Source organism: Gigantopelta aegis, chromosome 12 (assembly GCF_016097555.1).
Source record: "Gigantopelta aegis isolate Gae_Host chromosome 12, Gae_host_genome, whole genome shotgun sequence".
Taxonomy (NCBI): domain Eukaryota; kingdom Metazoa; phylum Mollusca; class Gastropoda; order Neomphalida; family Peltospiridae; genus Gigantopelta; species Gigantopelta aegis.
This window is the reverse complement of record NC_054710.1, coordinates 9824585-9851137: the sequence shown is the minus strand read 5'-3', so window position 1 is coordinate 9851137 and position 26553 is coordinate 9824585. Positions and strand designations below refer to the sequence as shown.

At 36.7% G+C, this 26553-nt stretch overlaps 1 protein-coding gene across 1 annotated transcript in view; it reads right to left on the bottom strand.

Annotated features, from left to right (window-relative positions):
- Nucleotides 1-25607, bottom strand: part of LOC121385806 (multidrug resistance-associated protein 1-like) — a 68713-nt gene extending 43106 nt beyond the window's left edge. The window contains exons 1-10 of the mRNA XM_041516595.1: nucleotides 25392-25607; nucleotides 15133-15309; nucleotides 13569-13691; nucleotides 13192-13320; nucleotides 11902-12027; nucleotides 10006-10067; nucleotides 6159-6299; nucleotides 4264-4542; nucleotides 1631-1811; nucleotides 12-171 (exon numbers count right to left, since the gene is read on the bottom strand). Of these exons, the coding sequence (XP_041372529.1) occupies nucleotides 12-171; nucleotides 1631-1811; nucleotides 4264-4542; nucleotides 6159-6299; nucleotides 10006-10067; nucleotides 11902-12027; nucleotides 13192-13320; nucleotides 13569-13691; nucleotides 15133-15309; nucleotides 25392-25451 (1438 nt within the window). The 5' untranslated portion in view covers nucleotides 25452-25607. The remainder of the gene's footprint in view (nucleotides 1-11; nucleotides 172-1630; nucleotides 1812-4263; nucleotides 4543-6158; nucleotides 6300-10005; nucleotides 10068-11901; nucleotides 12028-13191; nucleotides 13321-13568; nucleotides 13692-15132; nucleotides 15310-25391) is intronic.
- Nucleotides 25608-26553: the final 946 nt, after the last annotated feature.

Below are 26553 nucleotides of genomic sequence, written 5' to 3'. Positions count from 1 at the left end.
TCACATCTTACTGTATAGTAAAGCGAGCGCGAGGGAGATCTGGAGGGGAGCGGACCACAACATCCACAGATATCCGGTTAGATCCTGGATCCGCTGGCAGTCCACCGACATCAGGTTCACGATCTCACCAACTGTCGATGTTTTCTTCGCTTCGTTGCTGATCGTCAGGGCCTAAAATTGGAGAAAACTTAATTCAGCTCAGGTCATAGGGCTTTATGTGCACATTCAGAACAAGCTGTTGTAGTGCACATCTGTCCAGGACAGGAGAGAAAACTTCAGGTGTTTTCTCTTTTATAAATACATCACCTGTCCTCAAACAAGTGCACTCCCCCCTACATGGCTAGTAGTCTGGTCCGAACATCCCAAAAGCCAATGGGAAGGCCTAAAGTAAAATTCTTCTACTGTATGCTCCCTCGAGTTCCGGACACATGACTGTAACGTCCTTTTTTTTCCTTCGCTGTGTGTGTGTGTGGGGGGGGGGGGGGGAAGGGCACTTGTTTGAGGACAGGTGATGTTGAAAAGAAAAATGTTCTTTATCTTAAACAAGTAGTAACACTCATCACCATAAAAATGTAAAAATGATAATCCATAAATTTGTCATAAGTAAAGGCTGTCTGTTATTTCTTTTACGTTCATCGGCATCAGGGTATGGAAAAAAACAACAATCATCCCCAAACTGTGAATCGGTGAAGCCGTTCTCACATAACTTTAGGGATGATTTGTTTTGGTCATACCCCAATGAATGTAAATAAAATAACCGACAATCCTTATAGTTGAATTTGGAACGTACTTCCTGATAACAACACTAAAAGTTAATATTTTATGTTGAATTTTGTTTTGGTTTATAAACATTATGCTCAGTAAGACAAAGTACCAATAAAAAGTGACGTCATCGGAAAAAGAACAAAAGCGTGTTGCCACAGTTGGATCAATAGGACGGCTTTAAATTGTAATGAATATAATGAGAACTTAATTATTATTCAGTATCATAAAAAATGACAATATAAGGATAGTACATTTAAAGTTAAAGGTTGTTTTGTTTAAGGACACCACTGGAGCACATTGATATGTTAATTATTGGTTATTGGATGTCAAGCATTTGTTAATTCTGCAATACATTCTACCCTTTGAGGAAACTTGTTTGTTTGTTTTGTTTAATGACACCACTAGAGCACAATGATTTATTAATCATCGGCTAGAGATGAAACCCGCAACATTTTTCCATTAGTAGCAAGGGATCTTTTATATGCACCATGCAACAGACAGGATAGCACATACTACAGGCTTTCATATACCAGTCGTGGTGCACTGGCTGGAACAAGAAATAGCCCAATGGGCCTACCAATGGGGACTGATCCCAAACCAACAATGCATCAAGCGAGCGCTTTACCCACTGGGCTATGTCCAGGCCCTATTGGCTATTGGATGTTAAACATTTGTTAATTCTGAAATATATTCTACTCTTTTGTTTAACGACACCACTAGAGCACAATGATTTATTAACCATCGGCTATTAGATGTCGAACATTTGGTAATTTAAACATATAGTTCTAGAGATGAAACCCACTACATTTTTCCATTAGTAGCAAGGTATTTTTTTAACACAACACAGACTATAAATAATATTAACTTTTTTGTAAATGGCTGAGATGAGAGTTGATTTAATCCTCATGCCGAGAGACATCCCGATGTGAAACTGCATGTGGAAAAACGTCGACTGAATTATCGCAACGACGAAGAACGAACTCGCAAATATGAAGCCCTGCCATTGTGGCTCAGTGGCTTTGTTCTGTGTATAACTGATCAGGACGCTGCAAAAAAAAAGAGATGAAAACATTAGTTTTGTTTAACAACACCACTGAGCACATTGATTTATTAATCTTTGGCTTTGGATGTCAATCATTTGGTACTTCTGACATACAGTCTCAGAGAGAAAACCTCTACATTTTTGTTATCACTCGGGACAAATAATTCATAATCCCTTGTAGCTTGTTAGTTACTCTCTACATAACAATTTAAACAAAAAATCTACACTAGTAAGTTTACAGATTTTAAAACTCATATGCACCATACCAAGGACGGGATAACATATACTATGGCCTTTGAAATACCAGTCATGATGCACTGGATGGAAGAAAAAATAGCCAAATGGGACTACCGATGGGGATGGATCCTAGACCAACCACTAATCAAGTGAGTGCTTTCCCACTGGGCTATGTCCCACTCCTAAAATAAGATGAATACACATAAGTATGCCTTGAAATAAACCATCATTTTTATTTATTTTTGACATTATAAACATGGATGATGATGAGATGAAAGGTGAAGCCGCGGTATTTCCATTTCGGTATGGGACTACTTGACAGGTCCGTGCTCCACGCTTGCTGTCAGTTGAACTATCTCGGTATTACCTGAGCCCGGGGTACACGGAACCTGCAGTGCATGCCGGATAATCATCCCCCATGTGGGGTCATACACTCTGGAGACGCATCCATAATCGCACCCGTGAAGTGGGTAAAACTCTGTGTATGTTGCCTTACACCTACCCATTGGTACTGGCATGAAAAATACCCCATTGCCTCAGGTGGGATATGAACCCAGTACCTACCAGCCTCAAATAGACCATCTTCAGCGACAGAAATAAGAATTTTTGCACAAGTACATCTAGAAATTAGAGAAAACTTAGACCGTTTTCTCTTTTAAGATTACTTAACCTAACCTCAAAGTTTTATACCCACCCAACCTCCCTGCTTCCAATCATCCAGTTAATGACTTAGGATATCGGCTTTAGCCTGTTCAGGCCGAATGAGAAATTTCCCATTCTTACTGTCACAGGATAAGGCCGATATCCGACGTTATTAACTTTTTATTCTCTGTATATGTACACCAAATATAACAAGAATTCACAAATTAAGACCTGTATCATCGCTCAGGCAGTAAATTCGCCCCAAAACTATTATTAATATGCATACTTAGGCATTCTTAATTTTGATTTTTTAATTATTCAGAATAATATTTTTTTTAAATAATAATAAAAAACAAAAGAATATCCTAATTCTTAAAGGGACAGACCCTAGTTTCAGCCCGTGAAAATTAACACTAAGGTTAGTTAATCTACAAACCTGTAACACATTTGGATAAAGTTACAACTGATTGAAACAAGAGTCTGTGACTTTAAAATGGTGAAATACCCTCTAAAAATAGAATCCATAATAGTGTTACTTCTCAAATGCATGTGCGTTTTTAAAAAATATGATAACTGCATTTTGTGATATTAAAAACACCAGGATGACCAAAAACACTTCGAATGTACGGAAATGGATAATCTAAATAATAAAATCAAAGTAAAGTATGATTTCGGTTATCAAAAACGGCTCTTAATAGTAAAAAATATGTCTTAGTGTTTGAAAACCAGAGTATGTGCCTTTAAATAACGTGATTAAAAAAAAACAATTCGTCAAATTCTGTTCAGGCCGTTTTGTATTCAGTATACATTGCATGCTAATTCATCAAACAGACTTACATCCAAGTAGTCCTAAATATTAATAATTAAAATTATTTTAATGGCACAGACCCTAGTTTCAGCCCGTAAAAATTTACACAAGTTTAGTTAATCTACAAACCTGTAACACACATTTAGATATATTTATAACTAGAGCTGCAATGAATACACCAAGTGGCAAATACGAATAAATATTCCCAAATACCAATTCTGTACTACTGATTTTCTGAATGAAGCAAGACACCAGTGAACAAAAGTAAAAAATAGCATTTAAATAGTAGGATGTGTTTAATATTAAACTTTGGAATGTCAGATGTTGAAAATTAAAAAATTAAATGTCAGTTATAAAAACAAAATTATAATAAAAAGAAAATTAACAAGACGAAAAAACAAAACACTGGTTAAAATACTTCTGTGTATATATACAGCTTGCAAACTGTGGTCTCTCTAAAGTTATATAATTAATAATAATGATAATACTACTAATAATAATAATAATGTTATTTAAAAAACAAGAATATATTCTGTTCTTTGGGTACCAAATAACGAATACGTATCGTGGATAGCCTGTCTTCGGTGCTTCGAATACATGAGTGAATTGTTGCAGCTCTAATTATAACAGAGAGAAGCTAAAGTCTGTGATGTTTAAACAGGGAAATACTGTCAAAAATAACCAGAGCTTGTCTCATGATAACCATTACTTCTTAGACGAATGTGCGTTTTTTAAAAACTAGTTTGCGTCGCTTTAAGAGTCTACTTACTTAAGTATCATGGGGCTGACAAATTGAAGAAAATCATAAACAACTTTGCACAGCCAGGATTTCGAAATCTCCCAAAAGTAGGTTTTACAGAGAACTTTAAACAAGGAGGCCTCTTTCAGTTTCTTCTTGTCTGGCTTATCTCCCTTGAATGTGAACTCTTCTTTCTTGGATCCGTTTCCAAGGAGTGGTGTTCTCTCGGATGATGAAAATGTTTTGTAGCTGCTGGACGTGGAGGCTTGATAGTGACTCACCATCCTTGATTGTCGCTTCTTGTATTGCCTGAAAAAAAACCGAGACAATATTTGATTGTCGCTTCTTGTACTGTCTGAAAAAAGGAGACGATATCTGATGAAGAACAAGAAATCCGAAATAAACAAAAAAACACACAAATAAATATGTTTAACATTCTGAAATGCTATTTAGTAAAGCAAATAGGACAGTATTAATCCCAGTAAAGGAAATAATAACTTCTTTTTTTGTATCCCATTGCCCCCTTTCCTTTTATTTCTTTGAATTCCATTTCATTTCTTGCCGATCTGGCAACTCCTCCTATCTTTCAACTTCTTTTACTGTCCACATCCCAGGCCTTGTCTCTCCAACTGTGACATGAGCTTGTCTCTTCTGGCTATCTGTGCCACACACCTGCCATTCCCCGTCAGCTTTTAGCTGTGGGCTCAGTCTGACCACTTCGGAGAGTGTTCAGTAGTTACTTCTGGCATTGTTAAGAGGCACCTGTAACTACCCGCTATGCTCCCCTACTACCGGCGGTCTTTAGTTACTACCCATATGGGCTCAAATACATGCGGTAATATTTTTTCATTCTCTGCACAGTTTGCAGATTGCTTCTACACCCACTGATTGGCTGGCTTAAAAATCATAATGTTTCGTCGGTTGTTTGCCACACCCAGAACTTCACTTTCATTCATATAATGTTTCCATTCATGAGTCAGGTTACACATACGTACGATCCACAAACATTTACACAAAAAGTCTGACTCATTTATTTCATAAACATAAAATGGTATATTTTCATTTAAGCAATGGCTTTAACAGCACAGAAAAATGATTATTTTCTAATGAAGCCAGAGTCGTATTATTTGGTGCTGTAAACATTTGGCTGTAAAAAGAACACAGTTATGCTATGATGTCACTTACATTATGTCATGTAATGTGCATAGGATTATATGACGTAATGGCTGATGGCTTTTTTGTAGATTGCAGAGGAATTTTTACATTAAAAATCAGTTAAAATTGACAATGGGTAATAAAGAGAATAACCGACTCACTACGAGAAGTTACAAATTATTTGTCCCTTGTGAATGAATGTTGTAAAATCCTCGCCAAACTAGTAAATTTACAGATTTAAAAAATCAATTTTACAAAAAGGCTTACTCATTCAATCAGCGAATACTACGCAGTTCTTTTTCCCAAAGCCAGTAAAAGAAACAATAACTTGAAATAACAACTTTAAAAAAATGTTTCTAAACTAGTAAGTTTACAGATTTTAAAAATCAATTTTACAAAAAGGTTTACTCATTCAATCAGTGAACAGTGTGCAGTTTTTTTTCACAGGCTATAAAGCCCTAGTTGAAATTAGCAGGTGGACCTTAATTTGCATTTAAAGCCAGCCCGGTATACCGAAAATATCGGTATCTAGGAATAGGTATTGGTATACCGAATAACATACTGATACAGAGGTAAATTGCCACCAAAAATACCAAAACCGAATCTGAAATTTCAATACCGTTCAATAACATAGTTCAAAAATGTTTGTCTATAAAAAAATAAAAAATCTTACTCATTAAGTCTGAATCTGAATCTGAATCTGAAATTTCAATACCGTCCAGATAACATAGTTAAAAAATGTTTGTGTCTGATAAAAAGAAGAAGCTCACTCATTAAGTCTGCGAACAGTGCGCAGTTCTTTTTCCCAGGCTTTGGAAAACTGTGGAACAACTCGAATACTCTTATCTCTCGGGTGCAACTCAAATAAATCATCTTCCTGCAACTCCTTCTTGTATCCACGGTAAACAAGACTGGAAAATAAAACAGGATTCACTTATACATGTATGTGTGAACTGGGCAGGAAGTAGCCCAGTGGTAAAACGCTCACTTGATACACTGTCAGTCTAGGAGGGGCGAGACGTAGTCCAGTGGTAAAACGCTCACTTGATGCACTGTCAGTCTAGGAGGGGCGAGACGTAGTCCAGTGGTAAAACGCTCACTTGATGCACTGTCAGTCTAGGAGGGGCGAGACGTAGTCCAGTGGTAAAACGCTCACTTGATGCACTGTCAGTCTAGGAGGGGCGAGACGTAGTCCAGTGGTAAAACGCTCACTTGATGCACTGTCAGTCTAGGAGGGGCGAGACGTAGTCCAGTGGTAAAACGCTCACTTGATGCACTGTCAGTCTAGGAGGGGCGAGACGTAGTCCAGTGGTAAAACGCTCACTTGATGCACTGTCAGTCTAGGAGGGGCGAGACGTAGTCCAGTGGTAAAACGCTCACTTGATGCACTGTCAGTCTAGGAGGGGCGAGACGTAGTCCAGTGGTAAAACGCTCACTTGATGCACTGTCAGTCTAGGAGGGGCGAGACTAGTCCAGTGGTAAAACGCTCACTTGATGCACTGTCAGTCTAGGAGGGGCGAGACTAGTCCAGTGGTAAAACGCTCACTTGATGCACTGTCAGTCTAGGAGGGGCGAGACGTAGTCCAGTGGTAAAACGCTCACTTGATGCACTGTCAGTCTAGGAGGGGCGAGACGTAGTCCAGTGGTAAAACGCTCACTTGATGCACTGTCAGTCTAGGAGGGGCGAGACGTAGTCCAGTGGTAAAACGCTCACTTGATGCACTGTCAGTCTAGGAGGGGCGAGACGTAGTCCAGTGGTAAACGCTCGCTCACTTGATGCACTGTCAGTCTAGGAGGGGCGAGACTAGTCCAGTGGTAAAACGCTCACTTGATGCACTGTCAGTCTAGGAGGGGCGAGACTAGTCCAGTGGTAAAACGCTCACTTGATACACTGTCAGTCTAGGAGGGGCGAGACGTAGTCCAGTGGTAAAACGCTCACTTGATACACTGTCAGTCTAGGAGGGGCGAGACGTAGTCCAGTGGTAAAACGCTCACTTGATACACTGTCAGTCTAGGAGGGGCGAGACGTAGTCCAGTGGTAAAACGCTCACTTGATGCACTGTCAGTCTAGGAGGGGCGAGACGTAGTCCAGTGGTAAAACGCTCACTTGATGCACTGTCAGTCTAGGAGGGGCGAGACTAGTCCAGTGGTAAAACGCTCACTTGATGCACTGTCAGTCTAGGAGGGGCGAGACGTAGTCCAGTGGTAAAACGCTCACTTGATACACTGTCAGTCTAGGAGGGGTGAGACGTAGTCCAGTGGTAAAACGCTCACTTGATACACTGTCAGTCTAGGAGGGGTGAGACGTAGTCCAGTGGTAAAGCGCTTGCTTCATGCGTGGTCAGTTTGGGATCGATCCCCGTCGGTGGACCCAATGGGCTATTTCTCGCACCAGCCAGTGCACCACGACTGGTACATCAAAGGACGTGGTATGTGCTGTCCTGTCTGTGGGATGGTGCATATAAAAGATCCCTTGCTACACTAATCGAAAAGAGTAGCCCATGAAGTGGCAACAGCAGGTTTCCTCTCTCAATATCTGTGGTCCTTTACCATATGTCCGACGCCATATAACCGTAAATAAAATGTGTTGAGTGTGTCATTAATTAAAACATTTCCTTCCTTGTTAGTCTAGGACCAATCCCCATCAATGGGCCCATTGGGTTATTTCTCGTTCCAGCCAGTGCACCATGACTGGTATATCAAAGGCCGTGGTATGTACTATCCTGTCCCTTGCTACCAATAGAAAAATGTAGTGTCAAAGACTATAATATGTCAAAATTACCAAATGTGCTCTAGTTGTGTTGTTAAACAAAATAAACTTTAACTTTATTAACTAGTCTGAACAAGTATTAATAGTGAAAATGAAAAAAAAAACGAACTCTTTTTTTTTACAATGTATGAAAACCCCATAACAGAAAATGTTTAAAACACACATTCATTTACATTTTTTCCTACTTAATTATTATATTAAATGGTTACTAAGTACTAGAAAAAATGGATATAACATAACTCAATAGAGATTTGGATTTCAATTTTAAAATTGCTAATATTTTATCATTTACTGTATTCCAAAGGATTTTTACTGTGTTAGTTAAGGGCTGCATATTAATGGCTGTGTTATGTATCTTCTACTGGACGGAGGAACCGGCTGAGGCCGACACCTGCGCCCAGGACAGGCGTGTGCTACAACAGCTTGCTCTGAACGTGCGCGTTGAACTCTCTGACCTGACCTAATGTATCTTCATACAAATTTATAATGACAGTTAAAGTTTAAAGTTTATTACATCTAACGACACTACTAGAGCACATTGATTCATTAATCATCGGCTACTGGATGTTTAAGATTCGGTAATTTTTTACATACAGTCTCAGAGAGGAAACCTGCTACATTTTTTTTATTAGTAATAAGGGATCTTTTATATCACCATCCCAGATAGGATAGCACATACCATGGCCGTTGATATACCAGTCGTGGTGCACTGGCTGGAACGAGAAATAGCCCAATGGGGCCACCGACCGGGATCGATCCGAAACCAACTGGAGCATTCGAAATAAGCACTTGTCTCTTTGTCCTGACAAGTGAAAATCTATTCGGACAAACAAAATGCACCTTGGTGCTTGTCCTGTGGACAAGTGAAAATGTTCAATGCAGTTTCATTTTAAGCAATCAAAAACATCATCCTTGTACTTTAACCTTTAGACTACTGGATTAATTTTTGACAAAAATCATGTTGAGTGGGTACAAGTTTATAATTTTTACTCACACATATTCACTTAAATGTTTTATAAATATATAAAATAACTTCATATTTGAATCAGTAAGTATTATTTTCATGTATTTTTCTAATTTTTATGTTATTTTTAGATAGTTATTGTTGATTAAAATTAGGCAAAAAATGGAAAAAGTTGCGTTTACTTATGGGCATTTGTGGCCAGCTGTCCAGTATTTAGGTCCATTATTCCCAATAACAGTGGCTACCTGACCAGAATTTTTTTTTTTTAAATGAACTACGATTCATATCCCAATATATCGTGATTTTCATCTTTGGTAAAATGATCAAATTTATTATCAAAATAGCTGTCACAATCAGCTATCGATCCCTGAAAATGACCACGACGTGCCACCATTGTTGTCAAGCGAAAATACTTGCCGAAAACTACTTTTTTAACTCAAAATTTCAAGCCATTTTACACTGAAAAATCTAATTTTAAAGACACAGGAAGCTAAGTTGTCTTTTGTTTTCTGTTACTAAATCGTTTCCAGCGAGTGTCGTGTGCAAAACGACGTGAAATATGAATTGGGGAATGCACTGTATAAAGTGTACAGTATGTCGAATGGCGTGACGTCGGGCGAGATATCTCACCTGCAGTAGTCAGAAGGTTAATAAAACAAATCATTTATTTGGACAAGTGAAAATGATGGTGGACAAGTAGATTTCTAGATGTATTTGTCCGTTGGACTAGTAAAACATTCTGCTTATTTCTATCACTGCAACTGTGCATTACGCGAGCGCTTTACCACTGGACTATGTCCCGCCCTGGCCCTGGGACTGACGTGCCGAAACTTTTCGGAGTATATGGGAATGTAAATAGAATTTTGAGTCCGAGTAAACTCACCTGTTTATCCAGTGAAATGTTAACCTGCTGGGAAAAGAGGCTTCTTGTTCTGGAGATGGTTTCTGAAAATAAAATGTTAAATATAAAAAAAAGTTGTTTTTTTTTAAAAACCAGGCATTTATTCAGGATTTATTTAGCAGAGTCCCATGACTGGTGGTATATTGGGAAAATTAGCATCATTTAATCATAATCATGATTTGGGGTTTTTTTTGGGGGGTGGGGGGTAGGGGGTGGGGGAATTTGAATGTTAAAGTTTGTTTTGTTTAATCATAATCGTGATTTTTGGGGGAGGTGGAGGTGGGGTGGGGGCTAGGGGGTGGGGAAATTTGAATGTTAAAGTTTGTTTTGTTTAACGACACCACTAGAGTACATTGATTTATTAATAATCGGCTATTGGATGTCAAACATTTGGTAATTGTGATACAAAGTCTTAGAGAGAAAACCTGAGTGGAATTTAAATGTTAAGTTTGTTTTGTTTAACGACACCACTAGAGTACATTGATTTATTAATAATCGGCTATTGGATGTCAAACATTTGGTAATTCTGACATGAAGTCTTAGAGAGGAAACCGGTTACATATTTCAATTAGTAGAAAGGGATCTTTTAAATGCACCATGCCACAGACAGAATAACACATACTACAGGCTTTCATATACCAGTCGTGTAGCACTGGCTGGAACGAGAAATATCCCAAGGTACCCCAGACTGACTGTTAATCAGGTGAGAGATTTACCATTGGTGCTATCCCGCCCAGAAATGATAACAAGGCATTATTGTTACATAATTTATCAAAACAGCCAATTTTCAGTGCCACTTGTGTTTTGGTCAGGGCCCATGTTAGACAATGCAGATGGTCTGCATAAGACATGAGCAAAGATGGAGTCTGTACTGTGGGCACTCTAACTTGATATACATGTAGATATACATGTATATAGAAGGAAGGAAATGTTTTATTTAATGACACACATTTTATTTTACGGCGTCGGACATATGGTTAAGGACCACACAGATATTGAGAGAGGATCTTTTACATGCACCATCCCACAGACAGGATAGTACATACCACAGACTTTATTACACCAGTTGTGGAGCACTGGCTGGAACAAGAAATAGCCCAATGGGTCAACCGATGGGAATCGATCCTAGATTGATTGCATATCAGGCGAGTGCTGTACCATTGAGCTACATCCTGCCCCCCCCCCCCCCCCCCCCCCCAGATATAGATACATGTGGATACATACATACAATAAGATTGTAAAACAATATATCACAATAAATGGAGCTTAGTTTTATAATTACAAACCTTTATTATTACACCAGTTGTTTATTAATACTGTCATGTATGTGTGAAGTGGGGGTGGGGGTGATGGGGGATGGGAGTCTCCAAATATTATGTAATATTTTAGGAGGGTGTATAGTCTAGTATAACAAAACATTATGAGTGTGTGTGTCTACTTTATACCAAAATAATGTTATGTAACACTTGAACGACTCTTTAACTCTCAAACTACTTGGGAACGGTAACAAAATAACCATGAGAAAATAATCTCTGAAGGAAAACTCACTTGACCCAAGGCATAGTCTAGTATAACGAAACATTATGGGTGTTTGTGTGTCTGATTTAGACCAAAATAATGCTATGTGACATATAAACGACTCTTTAACCCTTAAACTACTTGAGAATGGTGACAAAATAACAATAAGAAAATAATCTCCGTAGGAAAACTCACTTGACCCAAGGCATAGTCTAGTATAACGAAACATTATGGGTGTGTGTGTGTCTGATTTAGACCAAAATAATGCTATGTGACATATAAACGACTCTTTAACCCTTAAACTACTTGAGAGTGGTGACAAAATAACCATAAGAAAATAATCTCTGTAGGAAAACTCACTTGACCTAAGGCATAGTAGCCCGCTCTCGTCATCTTCTCGGCAAAGGAATGCAGGAAAAGCTCGAACATGATGAACGCAAAATAGATGTAGAACAAGGCAAAGCTGAACAGGTTTTCATCGTACTCCTAAAAACAACAACAAACAGAAATTCAAGCATCCATCTTAGTTTTAATCACTGATTACTGCATGAGTGTCCCTATGTATGTATAACACTTGGCCAAGTTAACTTTATAATTATTAAAAGAAAAGTTATGTTTTTACCGGCCTCGGTGGCATCGTGGTGAGACCATTGGTCTACAGGCTGGTAGGTACTGGGTTCGGATCCCAGTCGAGGCATGGGAGTTTTAATCCAGATACCGACCCCAAACCCTGAGTGAGTGCTCCGCAAGGCTCAATGAGTAGGTGTAAACCACTTGCACCGACCAGTGATCCATAACTGGTTCAACAAAAGCCATGGTTTTTGCTATCCTGCCTGTGGGAAGCGCAAATAAAAGATCCCTTGCTGATAATCGGAAAGAGTAGCCCATGTAGTGGCGACAGCGGGTTTCCTCTCAAAATCTGTGTGGTCCTTAACCATATGTCTGACGCCATACAACCGTAAATAAAAATGTGTTGAGTGCGTCGTTAAATAAAACATTTCTTTCTTTTTCTTTTTTTTGCATATGTTTACATACTTAAATTATTAATTTATTATTAATGATTAAATTTCATACTTTAATTATTGAAAATGTGGCATTAAAATTACTATATGGTTAAAATGAAAAACGACCCAAAATTTGCGAGGATTTTCCCCTGACTCAGGGGACAATATTTCAAAATCTTAGGTAACCGGAAATCACTTCACGTGAATTTTACCTTGAACTACGGTTCTGTGCTACATTGGTGGTTCAAATGTATTAAAAAAAAAAAAAAAAGATTTTCCATTTCATTACTGATATATGATACTTGAGCGCTCACCTGAGGTGCTAGCATCACAGGATCAAACCACCTCGGTGGATTCATTCAACTCATTGGGTTTTTCTTGTTTCAACCAATGCAGCACAATTAATTTTAGAATGTAATTGTTCACCACGTAACCGACTGGCGGTTCTCATGATTTTAAAGTTGTGTAACTGATATGCGAAGTGAACACTGGCAAACAATCTTTCCCACAGACAGTAAAGCACATACCACGGTTCGATCCTGCAATTAAGCACTTCAGGCGAGCACTCAACCAACTGAACTAAATCCCACTCCCAAATAAAGAAAGAAGAGTAGATAATAAAAATGTAGATTTTAATGGAAAATACCTTCAGTTTGATTTTTGAGTAGAAAGGAATAATGGACGCTATGAACATGAAAAGCCAGAAGATCCAGAGAATTCCCGACGTGATGATGCCTTTTCTTCTTTCTATCTGAACCAAAAGAGTCGCCACCAGCTGAAACATAAATCAAATTAAGCAAGTTAATATTTAATAAATTAAACACAGAATTCATGAAGTGATAATGCCTTTTCTTCTTTCTATCTAATCTGAATCAAAAACAAACACCTTGTAAATACAGACACTGATATTTTAAATACGAAAATGCATTTAATTTGTATGTTACGTGATCGAGAAGGCTCTACTGGTCTGAAACATTTCATAATGGTTGTAAACTCAGGACTGTTCCTTTAATGTATACTTACGAAGGTTCCTGCCTTCAGACCAGCTGATACATAAACAACTCCCGCGACATGACCCTTCTCACTGTCACTTCCTGCTCGTATCAAGTCTATCGTCGACAGCAGAAACAAGAACAAACCACAAAACTGAAACAAAAGAAAATGGAGAAAACTTAGAGTGTTTTCTCTTTTTACAATACTTCACCTTACCTCAAACAAAAGCATATTCCCCTAGTATACATTAGTCTGGTCCGAACATCCCAATAGTAAATGGAATGGCTAAAATCAAGAAGGAAGGAATTGTTTTATTTAACAACGCACTACAACACATTTTATTAATATGCTTCAGAACCAAATGCTTATGCTCACTGAAACTGGTTCACCTATGATATTCTTATGTTAATTTAAAGTTTACCTTTACAGTAAAGTATTTTAAATAAAACAAAAAACAGTTGCTTAAGACTTGATTTTAAAATAATTCAATTTCCCCCAACCCAAGTTCTTACTGTTTTGACTGTACTGAGTAAATTAAAGAATTCAAATTATTCCAAACTAAGTTCTTACTGTTTTGACTTGTATTGAGTAAAATAAAGAATTTAAATCCCCCCCCACCCCCAACCCAAATTATTACTGTTTTGACAGTATTGAGCAAATTAAAGAATTCAAATTATTCCAAACTAAGTTCTTACAGTTTTGACTGTATTGAGCAAATTAAAGAATTCAAATTATTCCAAACTAAGTTCTTACAGTTTTGACTGTATTGAGCAAATTAAAGAATTCAAATCATTCCAAACTAAGTTCTTACTGTTTTGACTGTATTGAGCAAATTAAAGAATTCAAATTATTCCAAACTAAGTTCTTACTGTTTTGACTGTATTGAGTAAATTCCCCCAACCCAAGTTCTTACAGTTTTGACTGTATTGAGTAAATTAAAGAATTCAAATTACTCCAAACTACGTTCTTACAGTTTTGATTGTATTGAGTAACTTTAAGAATTCAAATCACTCCAAACTAAGTTCTTACAGTTTTGACTGTATTGAGTAAATTAAAGAATTCAAATTACTCCAAACTACGTTCTTACAGTTTTGATTGTATTGAGTAACTTTAAGAATTCAAATCACTCCAAACTAAGTTCTTACTGTTTTGAATGTATTGAGTAAATTAAAGAATTCAAATTCCCCCAACCCAAGTTCTTACATTTTGACTGTATTGAGTAAATTAAAGAATTCAAATTATTCCAAACTAAGTTCTTACAGTTTTGACTGTATTGAGCAAATTAAAGAATTAAAATTATTCCAAACTAAGTTCTTACAGTTTTGAATGTATTGAGTAAATTAAAGAATTAAAATTATTCCAAACTAAGTTCTTACAGTTTTGACTGTATTGAGCAAATTAAAGAATTCAAATCATTCCAAACTAAGTTCTTACTGTTTTGACTGTATTGAGTAAATTAAAGAATTCAAATCATTCCAAACTAAGTTCTTACAGTTCTGACTGTATTGAGTAAATTTCCCCAACCAAATTTCTTACATTGTTGACTGTATTGAGTAAATTAAAGAATTCAAATTATTCCAAACTAGGTTCTTACTGTTTTGACTGTATTGAGTAAATTAACAGGAACAGCAACTCCATGTTCTGTGGCGAGATAGTGAAGATAGACGGGCAGAGTTATCCACAGCCAGGCGCACGGTACCCACACAAGAACGGAGTTCTGAAAACAGTCGGTGAAGTGAGGCCAGTCACTCTTCAGTAGCAGCGTCTCATTCTGTGAACAGAACAGTTTATTAATAATGAACCGGCCTTGATGGTGTTGTGGTTAAGCCATTGGACATAAGACTGATAGGTACAGGGTTCGCAGACCGGTACCGGCTCCCACCCAGAGCGAGTTTTGACGACTCAGTGGGTAGGTGTAAGAACACTACACCCTCTTCTCTCTCATTAACAACTAATAACTAACCCACTGTCCTAGACAGCCAGCCCAGATAGCTGAGGTATGCCTAGGACAGCGTGCTTGAACCTTAATTGGATATAAGCACAAAAATAAGTTGAAATGAAATATTAATAATATAATTTATAAATAAATATTAAAGTAAATAATTATATAGTACATGTTAATAACTATAATAATATAATATTAAATATATATTACAATTAATAATATATTATATACAAACATAATAACTATATAATTAATAATTTAATATTATAATATATAAATATATATTACAATTAATTAATCATATATTATATAGAAGTATAATAATTATATAATTAATAATATATTACAATAAATATATATATATATATATATATATATATATATATATATATATATATATATATATATATATATATATATATATATATATATATTACAATTAATCATATATTTGTAACGTTCCTAATTTTTTTGCCTATTTATCCTTTCACATTTCTTTGATTATTTTTATTTGTTTTTTCCTCTGGTTATTTTGTCTTAATGTCAGTGTGTTGCATACAGACAAAAACAAATCAACAGATACTGAACACAACATTAACAATGATTTGGACACAAAGTCTACAACTTCTAACAAGGATTATAAAAGGAAAGGCAAAAACACTTTGATAATAGGATCCTCCATTTTAAAAGGAATAAAACCTAGAGGCCTGAGTGATACCAACGTGTTAACCATCAGGGGTGCAACAATTGACAGAATAGCTGGTGAGTTAATGAAACGGGACCTGTCAAGCTACAAGAACATCATCCTCCAGGTAGGAGGAAATGATATTGCAAGATTCAGACGTCTACAGAAGTTTGAAGAGACTACGAGTTTATTGTATGCAGCTAGGGCATTTGCAAACAAGGATGCCAATATCATTGTATCAGGACTCTTACCAAGGTCAGACATTTGTGTTCATGATGCAAATATTGTACTAGAAAATCTGTGCAACTTTTTGTGTATAATGTTCATTCCCCAGTTTGTAACTATTGCAGTAAGTGAGTACAGCATGTACTTTGTAAGAGAGGGAATACATCTGAATAGAAAGGGCACATCGAGGTATCTGAAGAACATCAATAACATTATTGGAATTATGAAAACTGCTACTGCAACAAAGACCTGTATGAACTGTGGGGAACATAATCATGACACTGGATGTTGTAGGTTTGGGCAAAAATTAAAATGTTACCATTGTGGTTTGTTTGGACACAAAGGAAAATGTTGTCGACACTTCTGAAGATTTGGCAAGGAAGAGCAAGCCAAAAACAAAACTGTCACAAACAGATGTAATACCCCAGTGAACGGTTCTTACTGTAATCTGTTTAGATGTGCATGTATTGCTAATGCAAACCATGTTTTGGGGCCTGTTTCAGGTCAGAGGGAAAAAAAGAAAGAAAGAAGTGTTTTATTTAACGACGCACTCAACACATTTTATTTACGGTTATATGGCGTCAGACACATGGTTAAGGACCACACAGATTTTGAGAGGAAACCCGCTGTCGCCACTGCATGGGCTACTCTTCCGATTAGCAGCAAGGGATCTTTCATTTGCGCTTCCCACAGGCAGGATAGCACAAACCATGGTCTTTGTTGAACCAGTTATGGATCACTGGTCGGTGCAAGTGGTTTACACCTACCCATTGAGCCTTGCGGAGCACTCACTCAGGGTTTGGAGTCGGTATCTGGATTAAAAATCCCATGCCTCGACTGGGATCAGAACCCAGTACCTACCAGCCTGTAGACCGATGGCCTGCCACGATGCCACCGAGGCTGGTCAGGTCAGAGGGATAAAATATCATCGGACTCAACAAGTGACTTTAATTTGATTAGTGCGAAGTGTGTGGTGGGCAGATTAGTTAGCGCATCCAGTTTGGTTAATGAAGACAGTGCTCTTCATTTATCATTAAAAAACAGATTCGACACACCGAGTTCTCTGTGTCAAGAATGTGATAATTGTACCTGTATTTGTAATTCCCCTGATTTGCCAGTAACACTGGAAGAAAACAGCTGTTGTCCTTTAACTCCAATTAATGCCAGTTGTGTAATTTAGAGATTATTAGAGGTGACTACCAGATCACATACCTCGCCCCTGTCCTCCGTTTATATTATTAGTGATCCTGCTGATACAAACTGTGACACTTCACACCCTGGGTGTTCAGTAACTTCCTCTGTGGACTGTGTAAATAACACTCTCTGTGAAAGGGATCAAGCCCAGTCTCACAATGACTTTAGTGTCAGTCACAGATTAGCATGTGTGTGTATATATTTATTGTTACTTATCTCTTGTACATATGTTCTTTGTAATGAAACTCCCAATGTTCTATCCAATGATCCTATCAATGTATTCAATTTTACCTCCAAAGGTCTAAAAATATGCTCTCATAATGTAAATAGATTACAACACAAGTTAGATGAAGTAAGGTTTAACCTTCTTCATACTACAAATCCCCCAGATATTTTTGGATGTTGTGAAACATTTGTCACAAATGACATTTTAAATGACCACAATTCATTACCTGGGTATACACTGATAAGAAAAGATAGGACCAGTGACTTAGGTGGGGGCTGGGCAATATATTTAAATGATCTTTTAACTTTTGAAAGAAAAACTGAATTTAAAGTAAGTAATATTGAAACATTATGGCTTGAGATTAAACCTACTTATAAAAAATCTTTTTTACTCTTGTTTTAGCTACAGACCTCCAAAATCTCCCATTGCCTGGATTGATAAGCTTGATGAGGAAATTAAGTTAGCAATGCATTATAATTCTGATATAATCCTCACTGGTGATTTTAACATTGATCTCCTGTTAGCAAATAACATACCTCAACAATGGCTAAACATGTTAGAAATATACAATTTACAACAGATAATTACTGACCCAACACTGATAACACAAAATTCTAAAACTCTGATTGAACACATATATGTAACCAATCGTAGCAAAGTACAGGAATCTCATGTTGTTCAATACTCAATTAGCGACCATTATACTGTTTGCTTTACAAGAAATGGCAAATTTCATACAAAACAAAATGCACACAATACTATTACCTATAGAAATTGTAAACATTTAAATGAGGAGGAGTTTGTTAATGATTTACTAGATGCCCCATTTTATTCTGTGGAATTTGAGGATGATCTAGATACTTGTTTAAAATTATGGTACAAAATTTTCAACAATGTATTAGACAAGCATGCCCCTTTAGTCACAAAAAGAGTCAAGAGGAAATAGCAGCCAGGTTGGTATTCCTGTGAAATAACAGAAGCCAGACAGTTACGAGACAGATATCACAAGCTAGGTATGTGGGATGAATATAAGGTGTGGAGGAACAAAACTAAACAAATTACAGACAAAGCCAAACAAAACTATTATTCTGCTGAGGTGAATGAATCTAGGGATCCAAAATCATTATGGAAATGTATCCATGAGCTAAATCCTTCACATGTATCAAGTCCAGTAGAGCTGAAATCTGACAATGGAACAACACTTAAGGATAAGACCGACATAGCAAACAAATTTAATGACTTCTTTACTTCTTGTATTGAAAATTTGAGAACTAATTCTGGATATGATATGCCAAATCACGAGAAAGTGGAACGTGTTGTAAAAGAGAGACTCCCAAATGAGGAAAAGCTTTAAGATAGCTCCTGTACAAATAAATTATCTTTATAATAAGCTTAAGAACTTAAATGTCAATAAATCATCCGGAGACGACAACTTAGGTCCATGAATACTTATGTTAGGTACCTTGGCAATTGCTTCTTCGTTAACATTTATTTTTAACAAAATAATAGACAGTGGTATTTATCCACAATGTTTTAAAAATGCTAAAGTTACTCCAATTTTCAAGTCTGGTGACAAAACTGAAGCTACAAATTATAGGCCAATATCTGTATTGCCAACGCTGTCCAAATTAATAGAAAAACATATCTCCATGCAATTTTATGATTACTTAACAAAATTTAACCTTTTACACTCATCTCAATCAGGTTTTAGACCAAAACACTCATGCCAAACAGCACTTATTGATATAACTGATAAATGGTTACATGAAATGAATGAAGGAAATCTAAATGGAGTCATATTTCTTGATTTCAAAAAAGCTTTTGATGTTGTGGACCATTCAATTCTGATGCAAAAGTTAAACATTTATGGCTGCAAAGGGAATTCTCTTAACTTGTTCCAATCTTATTTAACTAACAGGACACAGCAAGTCACTATAGGAATGGCAACATCAGAACCTAAATCCATTATTTATGGTGTTCCACAGGGTTCCCCACTAGGACCTCTTCTCTTTATACTGTACATAAATGATCTTCCACTATACATTGAACATTGTACCACAAGTATGTATGCAGATGATTCAACAATGTTCATGTCAGGGAAAACTGTGACTCAAATTCAAGATAAACTACAGCAAGATCTGAATAGTATAGAAAAATGGTGTTCTTATAATAAAATGTTCATAAACACAAAAAAGACCAAATATATGACTATAGGAACAAGACAAAAAGTTACAATCCAAAATGATATTTCTCTTATAATATGTTCAGAACATCTGCAACACACTGATTGTGAAAAACATTTAGGAATTAAAGTTGATAATAATTTAAAATTTACTGCTGTGTAATTTGGGGAAACTGTAATCAAGGATGGATTAGAACGTTTGCTAAAACTGCAAAAGAGAGCTGCAAGGATATTAGATGTAGATCCTATTACTCCATCTGCCCCACTATTTAAACAGTTAAAATGGATGACAATGGAAACACTAATCCACTATCACAAATGTTTACAAATTTATAAATGTCTATACAATGAAGCCCCAAACTATCTTTCAAACTTATTAATATATGTTGGAGAAAACAATCCCTACAACCTTCGAAATGTAGAGGATAGAAATCTATTAATTCCAAAACCTAAAATGTCTTTATTTAAACATGCTTTCAGTTACTCTGGACCAGTACTTTGGAATAAATTGCCTAAAGCTATCCGATCATTGCCAAATACTGCTGTTTTTAAATATAGACTCAAGAAATATTTTCTAAAATAATATCATTTGTACATATGTTTATTACCATATATGTATTTTCTATTTGTTCATAAATGTATGCATTGTAATTCTGTATTGTTTGTACCGGAGGGCCTCAGGGAAGATTAGCTTTTGCTAACTGTGTTACCTTCATTAAATAAAGAATTTATTATTATTATTATTATTATTATTATAATAAAATTAATAAACTAATCACTAGTACTGACCTTACTAATATGGCAATGTCAGGAACGTTGCCTTATATGGCATTGGGTTGTTTTTATTAATAAAAAAGTGTGGTATGAAACCATATTTACTTTTGCATTTTAGTGGAAACTACAAGCTTCATCAATGGTACCGCTAGACTTTAATATAGGGAGTAACATCCAGGCGGCCAAGTATGTATGTAGGCTAAGCAGTGTAAGCACTTGCCGAAAAAGTAAGGACGGAATTGATTCTGTCAAGACTTTAAAGGCATACTGTCACAGATTTAAGGACCGTATTTCTCTAAAAATGGATCATAAATAAAAATTACATTAATTGTTGGAAACCAAATATAGCTATCGTATCACTTTAACTGAACCATGATGGAGTGAAATACAAGTCAACCCTCTCATCAATTTTAATTTTTGAATTATGGACCATTGTCATAATTCAATTATTTTTACAAAATATCCTTAATAAGTGGAATATGGTGGTTACGTACATTTAGGGACAGACCCAATATATATTTTTTGTGGATATAAAATTAAATAAGGGAGGGAATATTAAATTAAAAGGGAAAGGGGATTTTTTCTTTTTTTAAACCAGTTAGCGAGTAATAATAATTTATTTGTGTATTTGAATTTGAGTGGTTGTTTTATTGTTGTGGATATAAGTAGATGACCACGAAGATAAAACATTTATGTAGCCTAGTAATTATTCTTGTCATGCTGTTGTTTTATCTGTCTGTGCATACCTGCCTCGGTGGCGTCGTGGCAGGCCATCGGTCTACAGGCTGGTAGGTACTGGGTTCGGATCCCAGTCGAGGCATGGGATTTTTAATCCAGATACCGACTCCAAACCCTGAGTGAGTGCTCCGCAAGGCTCAGTGGGTAGGTGTAAACCACTTGCACCGACCAGTGATCCATAACTGGTTCAACAAAGGCCATGGTTTGTGCTATCCTGCCTGTGGGAAGCGCAAATAAAAGATCCCTTGCTGCTAATCGGAAGAGTAGCCCATGTAGTGGCGACAGCGGGTTTCCTCTCAAAATCTGTGTGGTCCTTAACCATATGTGTGACGCTATATAACCATAAATAAAATGTGTTGAGTGCGTCGTTAAATAAAACACTTCTTTCTTTCTTTCTGTCTGAGCATGGAAACTAGGAGTGGTATGAAAAGTTTGGTATTTTTTTAGAGGCATAATTAGAGATTAGGAAGGAAGAAAATGTTTTATTTAACGACGCACTCAACACATTTTATTTACATTTTAATTATGGTTATATGGCAGGGTTAGCTCTGTCACTCGCCAAATCCGCCAACTGCGAATTTTGACAACAACTGGTGAATTTTATTTCAATTTGGCGGAAAAATATTATTTTATAAATTGTAATTTTGTGTAAAACAGCTACAGCAGGGCTCGCACAGTCATTCGCCAAAGTCACCAATTGCGAAAAATAGAAAAAATTGCGAAAGAACCAAACATTTTCAACCAGTTTTGTTCAGTTGAATAAGTGCTATTTGCATGTCCACGTGGCCAGTCTACTATTCAGTAGTACTGCCAGCTGCTTGTCATAAAGCTAGAAAACGCTATTAAATAAAATGAAATACTGTTTATGACATGTTGCATTTTTTAATAATAAAAATAATATAATAGGTTTTGCATTTTTTAGAAAACTTGGCGAAATTTTCTGATCACCCAGAACTAGCCTTGTATGGCATCGGACATATGGTTAAGGACCACACAGATATTGAGGGAGCAAACCCACTGTCACCACTTCATGGGCTACTCTTTTCCGATTAGCAGCAAGGGATCTTTTATATGCACCATCGCATAGACAGGATAACACATACCACAGCTGTGATGTACCAGTCGTGGTGCACAGGCTGGAGTGAGAAATAGCCCAATGGGCTCATGGACGGGGATCGATCCCAAACCGACCGCTCATCAAGCGAACGCTTTACCACTGGGCTACAAAATGATTTGGAAGACTACAACTGAAAGGGGTAGCTGGACCAGGGTATAAGTTATAATGTTTCATGTAACAGAAGCAAAATTCATTACAACTGAAAGGGGTAGCTGGACCAGGGTATAAGTTATAGTGTTTCATGTAACAGAAGCAAAATTTCATTACAACTGAAAGGGGTACCTGGGGTATAAGTTATAGTGTTTCATGTAACAGAAGCAAAATTCATTACAACTGAAAGGGGTAGCTGGACCAGGGTATAAGTTATAGTTTTTCATGTAACAGAAGCAAAATTCATTACAACTGAAAGGGGTAGCTGGACCAGGGTATAAGTTATGTTTCATGTAACAGAAGCAAAATTCATTACAACTGAAAGGGGTAGCTGGACCAGGGTATAAGTTATAATGTTTCATGTAACAGAAGCAAAATTCATTACAACTGAAAGGAGTAGCTGGACCAGGGTATAAGTTATAATGTTTCATGTAACAGAAGCAAAATTCATTACATATTATACAGTTGTATAATAATTATATAATTAATAATATATTACAATATATAAACATATATTAAAATTAATTAATCATATATATATATGTTGTGTGCCAATCCTGTGTATAGCTGTCAGTTGACATGAATCAATGTATGGTGTTAAAGTGTTAATTATAAAGTTAAAAGTTTGTTTTTGTTTAACGACACCACTAGAGCACATTGATTTATTAATCATCGGCTATTGAATGTCAAACATTTGGTAGTTTTGATGTATCTACTATATAGTCTTAGAGATAATGTTTTCCCTAGCTTGTTTTAGCATGGTGCAGCACCATGCCTCAATAGCCTAGCACCATCTTGCCATAATCAGCGCCATGCTGCCCTGAGATTAAACAAGCTTTTTGCAGTAATTAATTCTAAAATCGCCTTTATAAAACACCAAAAAAGGTATTATTAATTAATAATAATTAATAATAATTAATAAAATATGCCTTTTATATCCTTTGCCATTCATTTATTAAAGCACAAAAATTACATTAATATTTATTTCAATTAATTTTGGTGTATTTTTAATGAAATACAAGTGCCCCGAAAATGGTGAAAATTCCCCAAAAGCATTTGGTCTACCATACCTTGCCTAATTTCTACTGTCCGAACCAAATTGTTAACAACTACAAAAAATTACTCTCCTACCTTTAATTGCCGTTAGATTTCCTCCAAAGTTTGTCCAGACACAAATCGCAAAAAAAACCGCTACAAATATACAGATTCCACACACGAAACTGCAACGATGTCGCCGATATCGTCTTTGCTGAGATTGCATAGGAAAAAATACATGCAGTTTTCTGCCATCTGCCATGTTGCTTGTTTATGGAATACTCTTCAAGAGGGGTGAAAGCTTCCAAAGTGAAAGTATGTGACACAATTACTATGAAATCGATGATCTCTAGTGGTATCATTAAAATAATAATAATAATAATAATAATAAAAAAAATAATAATATGACGTCATCATGTTTGCTTTTATATCATATCATGTTATGACGTTGTTAGATTAAGTCCTATCCTTTCACCTCTCTTGAAGAATATTCCATTAAAAGTCAAAATGGCAGCTGATACAAAATTACATGCTTTTTTCCCTATGCGTTCTCAGCGAAGTCGATATAGGTGACATGGTTATCATCTGGTATGTGGAATCTGTGTCATTGTAATGGTTTTTTCAAGATTTGCGTCTATACAAACTTTGGAGGAAATCTAACGGCAATTAAAGATAGGAGAGTAATTTTTCGTAGTTGTTAACAATTTGGTTCAGACAATAGGGAAATCATTAAGAGAGGAAACCTGATAAATTTCACCATTAATTGCAAGGGATCTTTTATATGCACCATCCCACTGCCATGATAGCACATACCGGTCTCGGTGGCGTCGTGGCAGGCCATCGGTCTACAGGCTGGTAGGTACTGGGTTCGGATCCCAGTCGAGGCATGGGATTTTTAATCCAGATATCGACTCCAAACCCTGAGCGAGTGCTCCGCAAGGCTCAATGGGTAGGTGTAAAGCACTTACACCGACCAGTGATCCATAACTGGTTCAACAAAGGCCATGGTTTGTGCTATCCTGCCTGTGGGAAGCGCAAATAAAAGATCCCTTGCTGCTAATCAGAAGAGTAGCCAATGTAGTGGCGACAGCGGGTTTCCTCTCAAAATCTGTGTGGTCCTTAACCATATGTCTGACGCCATATAACCGTAAATAAAATGTGTTGAGTGCGTCGTTAAATAAAACACTTCTTTCTTTCATAGCACATATCTCAGCCTTTGTAATACCGGTCATGGTGCATCGGCTGGAGCTTGAAACGGCTCAATGCCAATGGGCCTACCGAACAGCATCGATTCTGGATCGATTCCGGATCAAGCGAGCACTTTACAACTGAGTTATGTCCCGCCCCCTACTGAGAAAAAAGAAAAGATGTGCTTGCACTCGAGGTTAATCCTGATGAACTAAAAAAAAGATATGTTAATTTTGCTTGTAAACACATTCAACAGTGTTGACATCGATTTTTACGATGTTTACAAACAGAAATATTCGGTTTATGAACTATTGTGCGCGCTGACACACCACTTCAATGCAAGAAGACGAACTGGAGTTTTCGATCTGTTACTTGCAAAGCATGCAACACTTACAAATAACACACTACCACCGCAAAATTCTGTAAAACTGTCATCTTCTGCTGCATTCCACATTTTACACTTCGGCGCTTTTGTTTTTTTCGCAGTTACTTCCCTTATATCACCAAGGGTCAAATGTTCTCCTAGCCTGAATAAAATTAACGTGTGTTTTTAGAGTGGAAAACAAAATAGCACTTTTTCTCCTAGTCCTAGGCTTTTCGGCTCACATATCGCCAATAGGAGGTTAGTCGTGTTTCAAAAATGGTCTCACACAAAGAAGCAGAACTGTTGAGACCCTGTAGACTTTGTGGACCTACGTACACAGTACAAGTAACCTTGTCATAGCTATTATTTAAAAAAATGAGCCATGTTCTTTGTACTATAATTTTTATTACCGTAAATCCCTGCACAGACGCCATGTAGTCTTGCCCAATCTAATTATTTCTGGATCGATTGTTGTTTAGTTTTTTTTACATAGCACACAATAATTGTGTGCACTGGCGTAGGAAGCGGGGTGGGGGGCAAAGGGGGCATGTGCCCCCTCCCACTTTTCAGATATTTTGCTTTATATTTGCTTTATAATAGTGTAAAAGTGTGTAAATGTAAAAGTGTTGACCCACACACTTTTTGGCACCTTCCTACGCCAGTGGTGTGTGTGTGTGTGACAGTGTGTGTGTGTGTGTGTGGGGGGGGGGGGGGGGGTGTTGTGTTTAAAAATTATTATTTCCAATACACCTCTACTTTTCTTTTTCTGTCAAATGGGGACAGGACGTAGCCCAGTAGTAAATGCTTGCCTGATGCGCGATCGGTCTGGGATCGATCCCCGTCGGTGGGTTCATTGGTCTATTTCTCGTTCTAGCCAGTTTGATCATGACTGGTATATTAAAGGCCGTGGTATGTTCTATCCTGTCTGTGGGGTTATGGATTTAAAAGATCCCTTGCTACTAATGGAACAATGTAACGGGTATCCTCTCAAAGACTATGCCTATGTCAAAATTACCAAATGTTTGACATCTTATAGCCGATGATCAATAAATGAATGTGCTCTAGTGGTGTCTTTAAACAAAAACAAACTTTAACTGTCAAATGAAACTGAAATTATTTACCAAAACAATGTTCATGAAGGCTTATGGGTTTGTTTTGTTGTTTTTTTTTTTTTTTTTTTATTTTTTTTGCG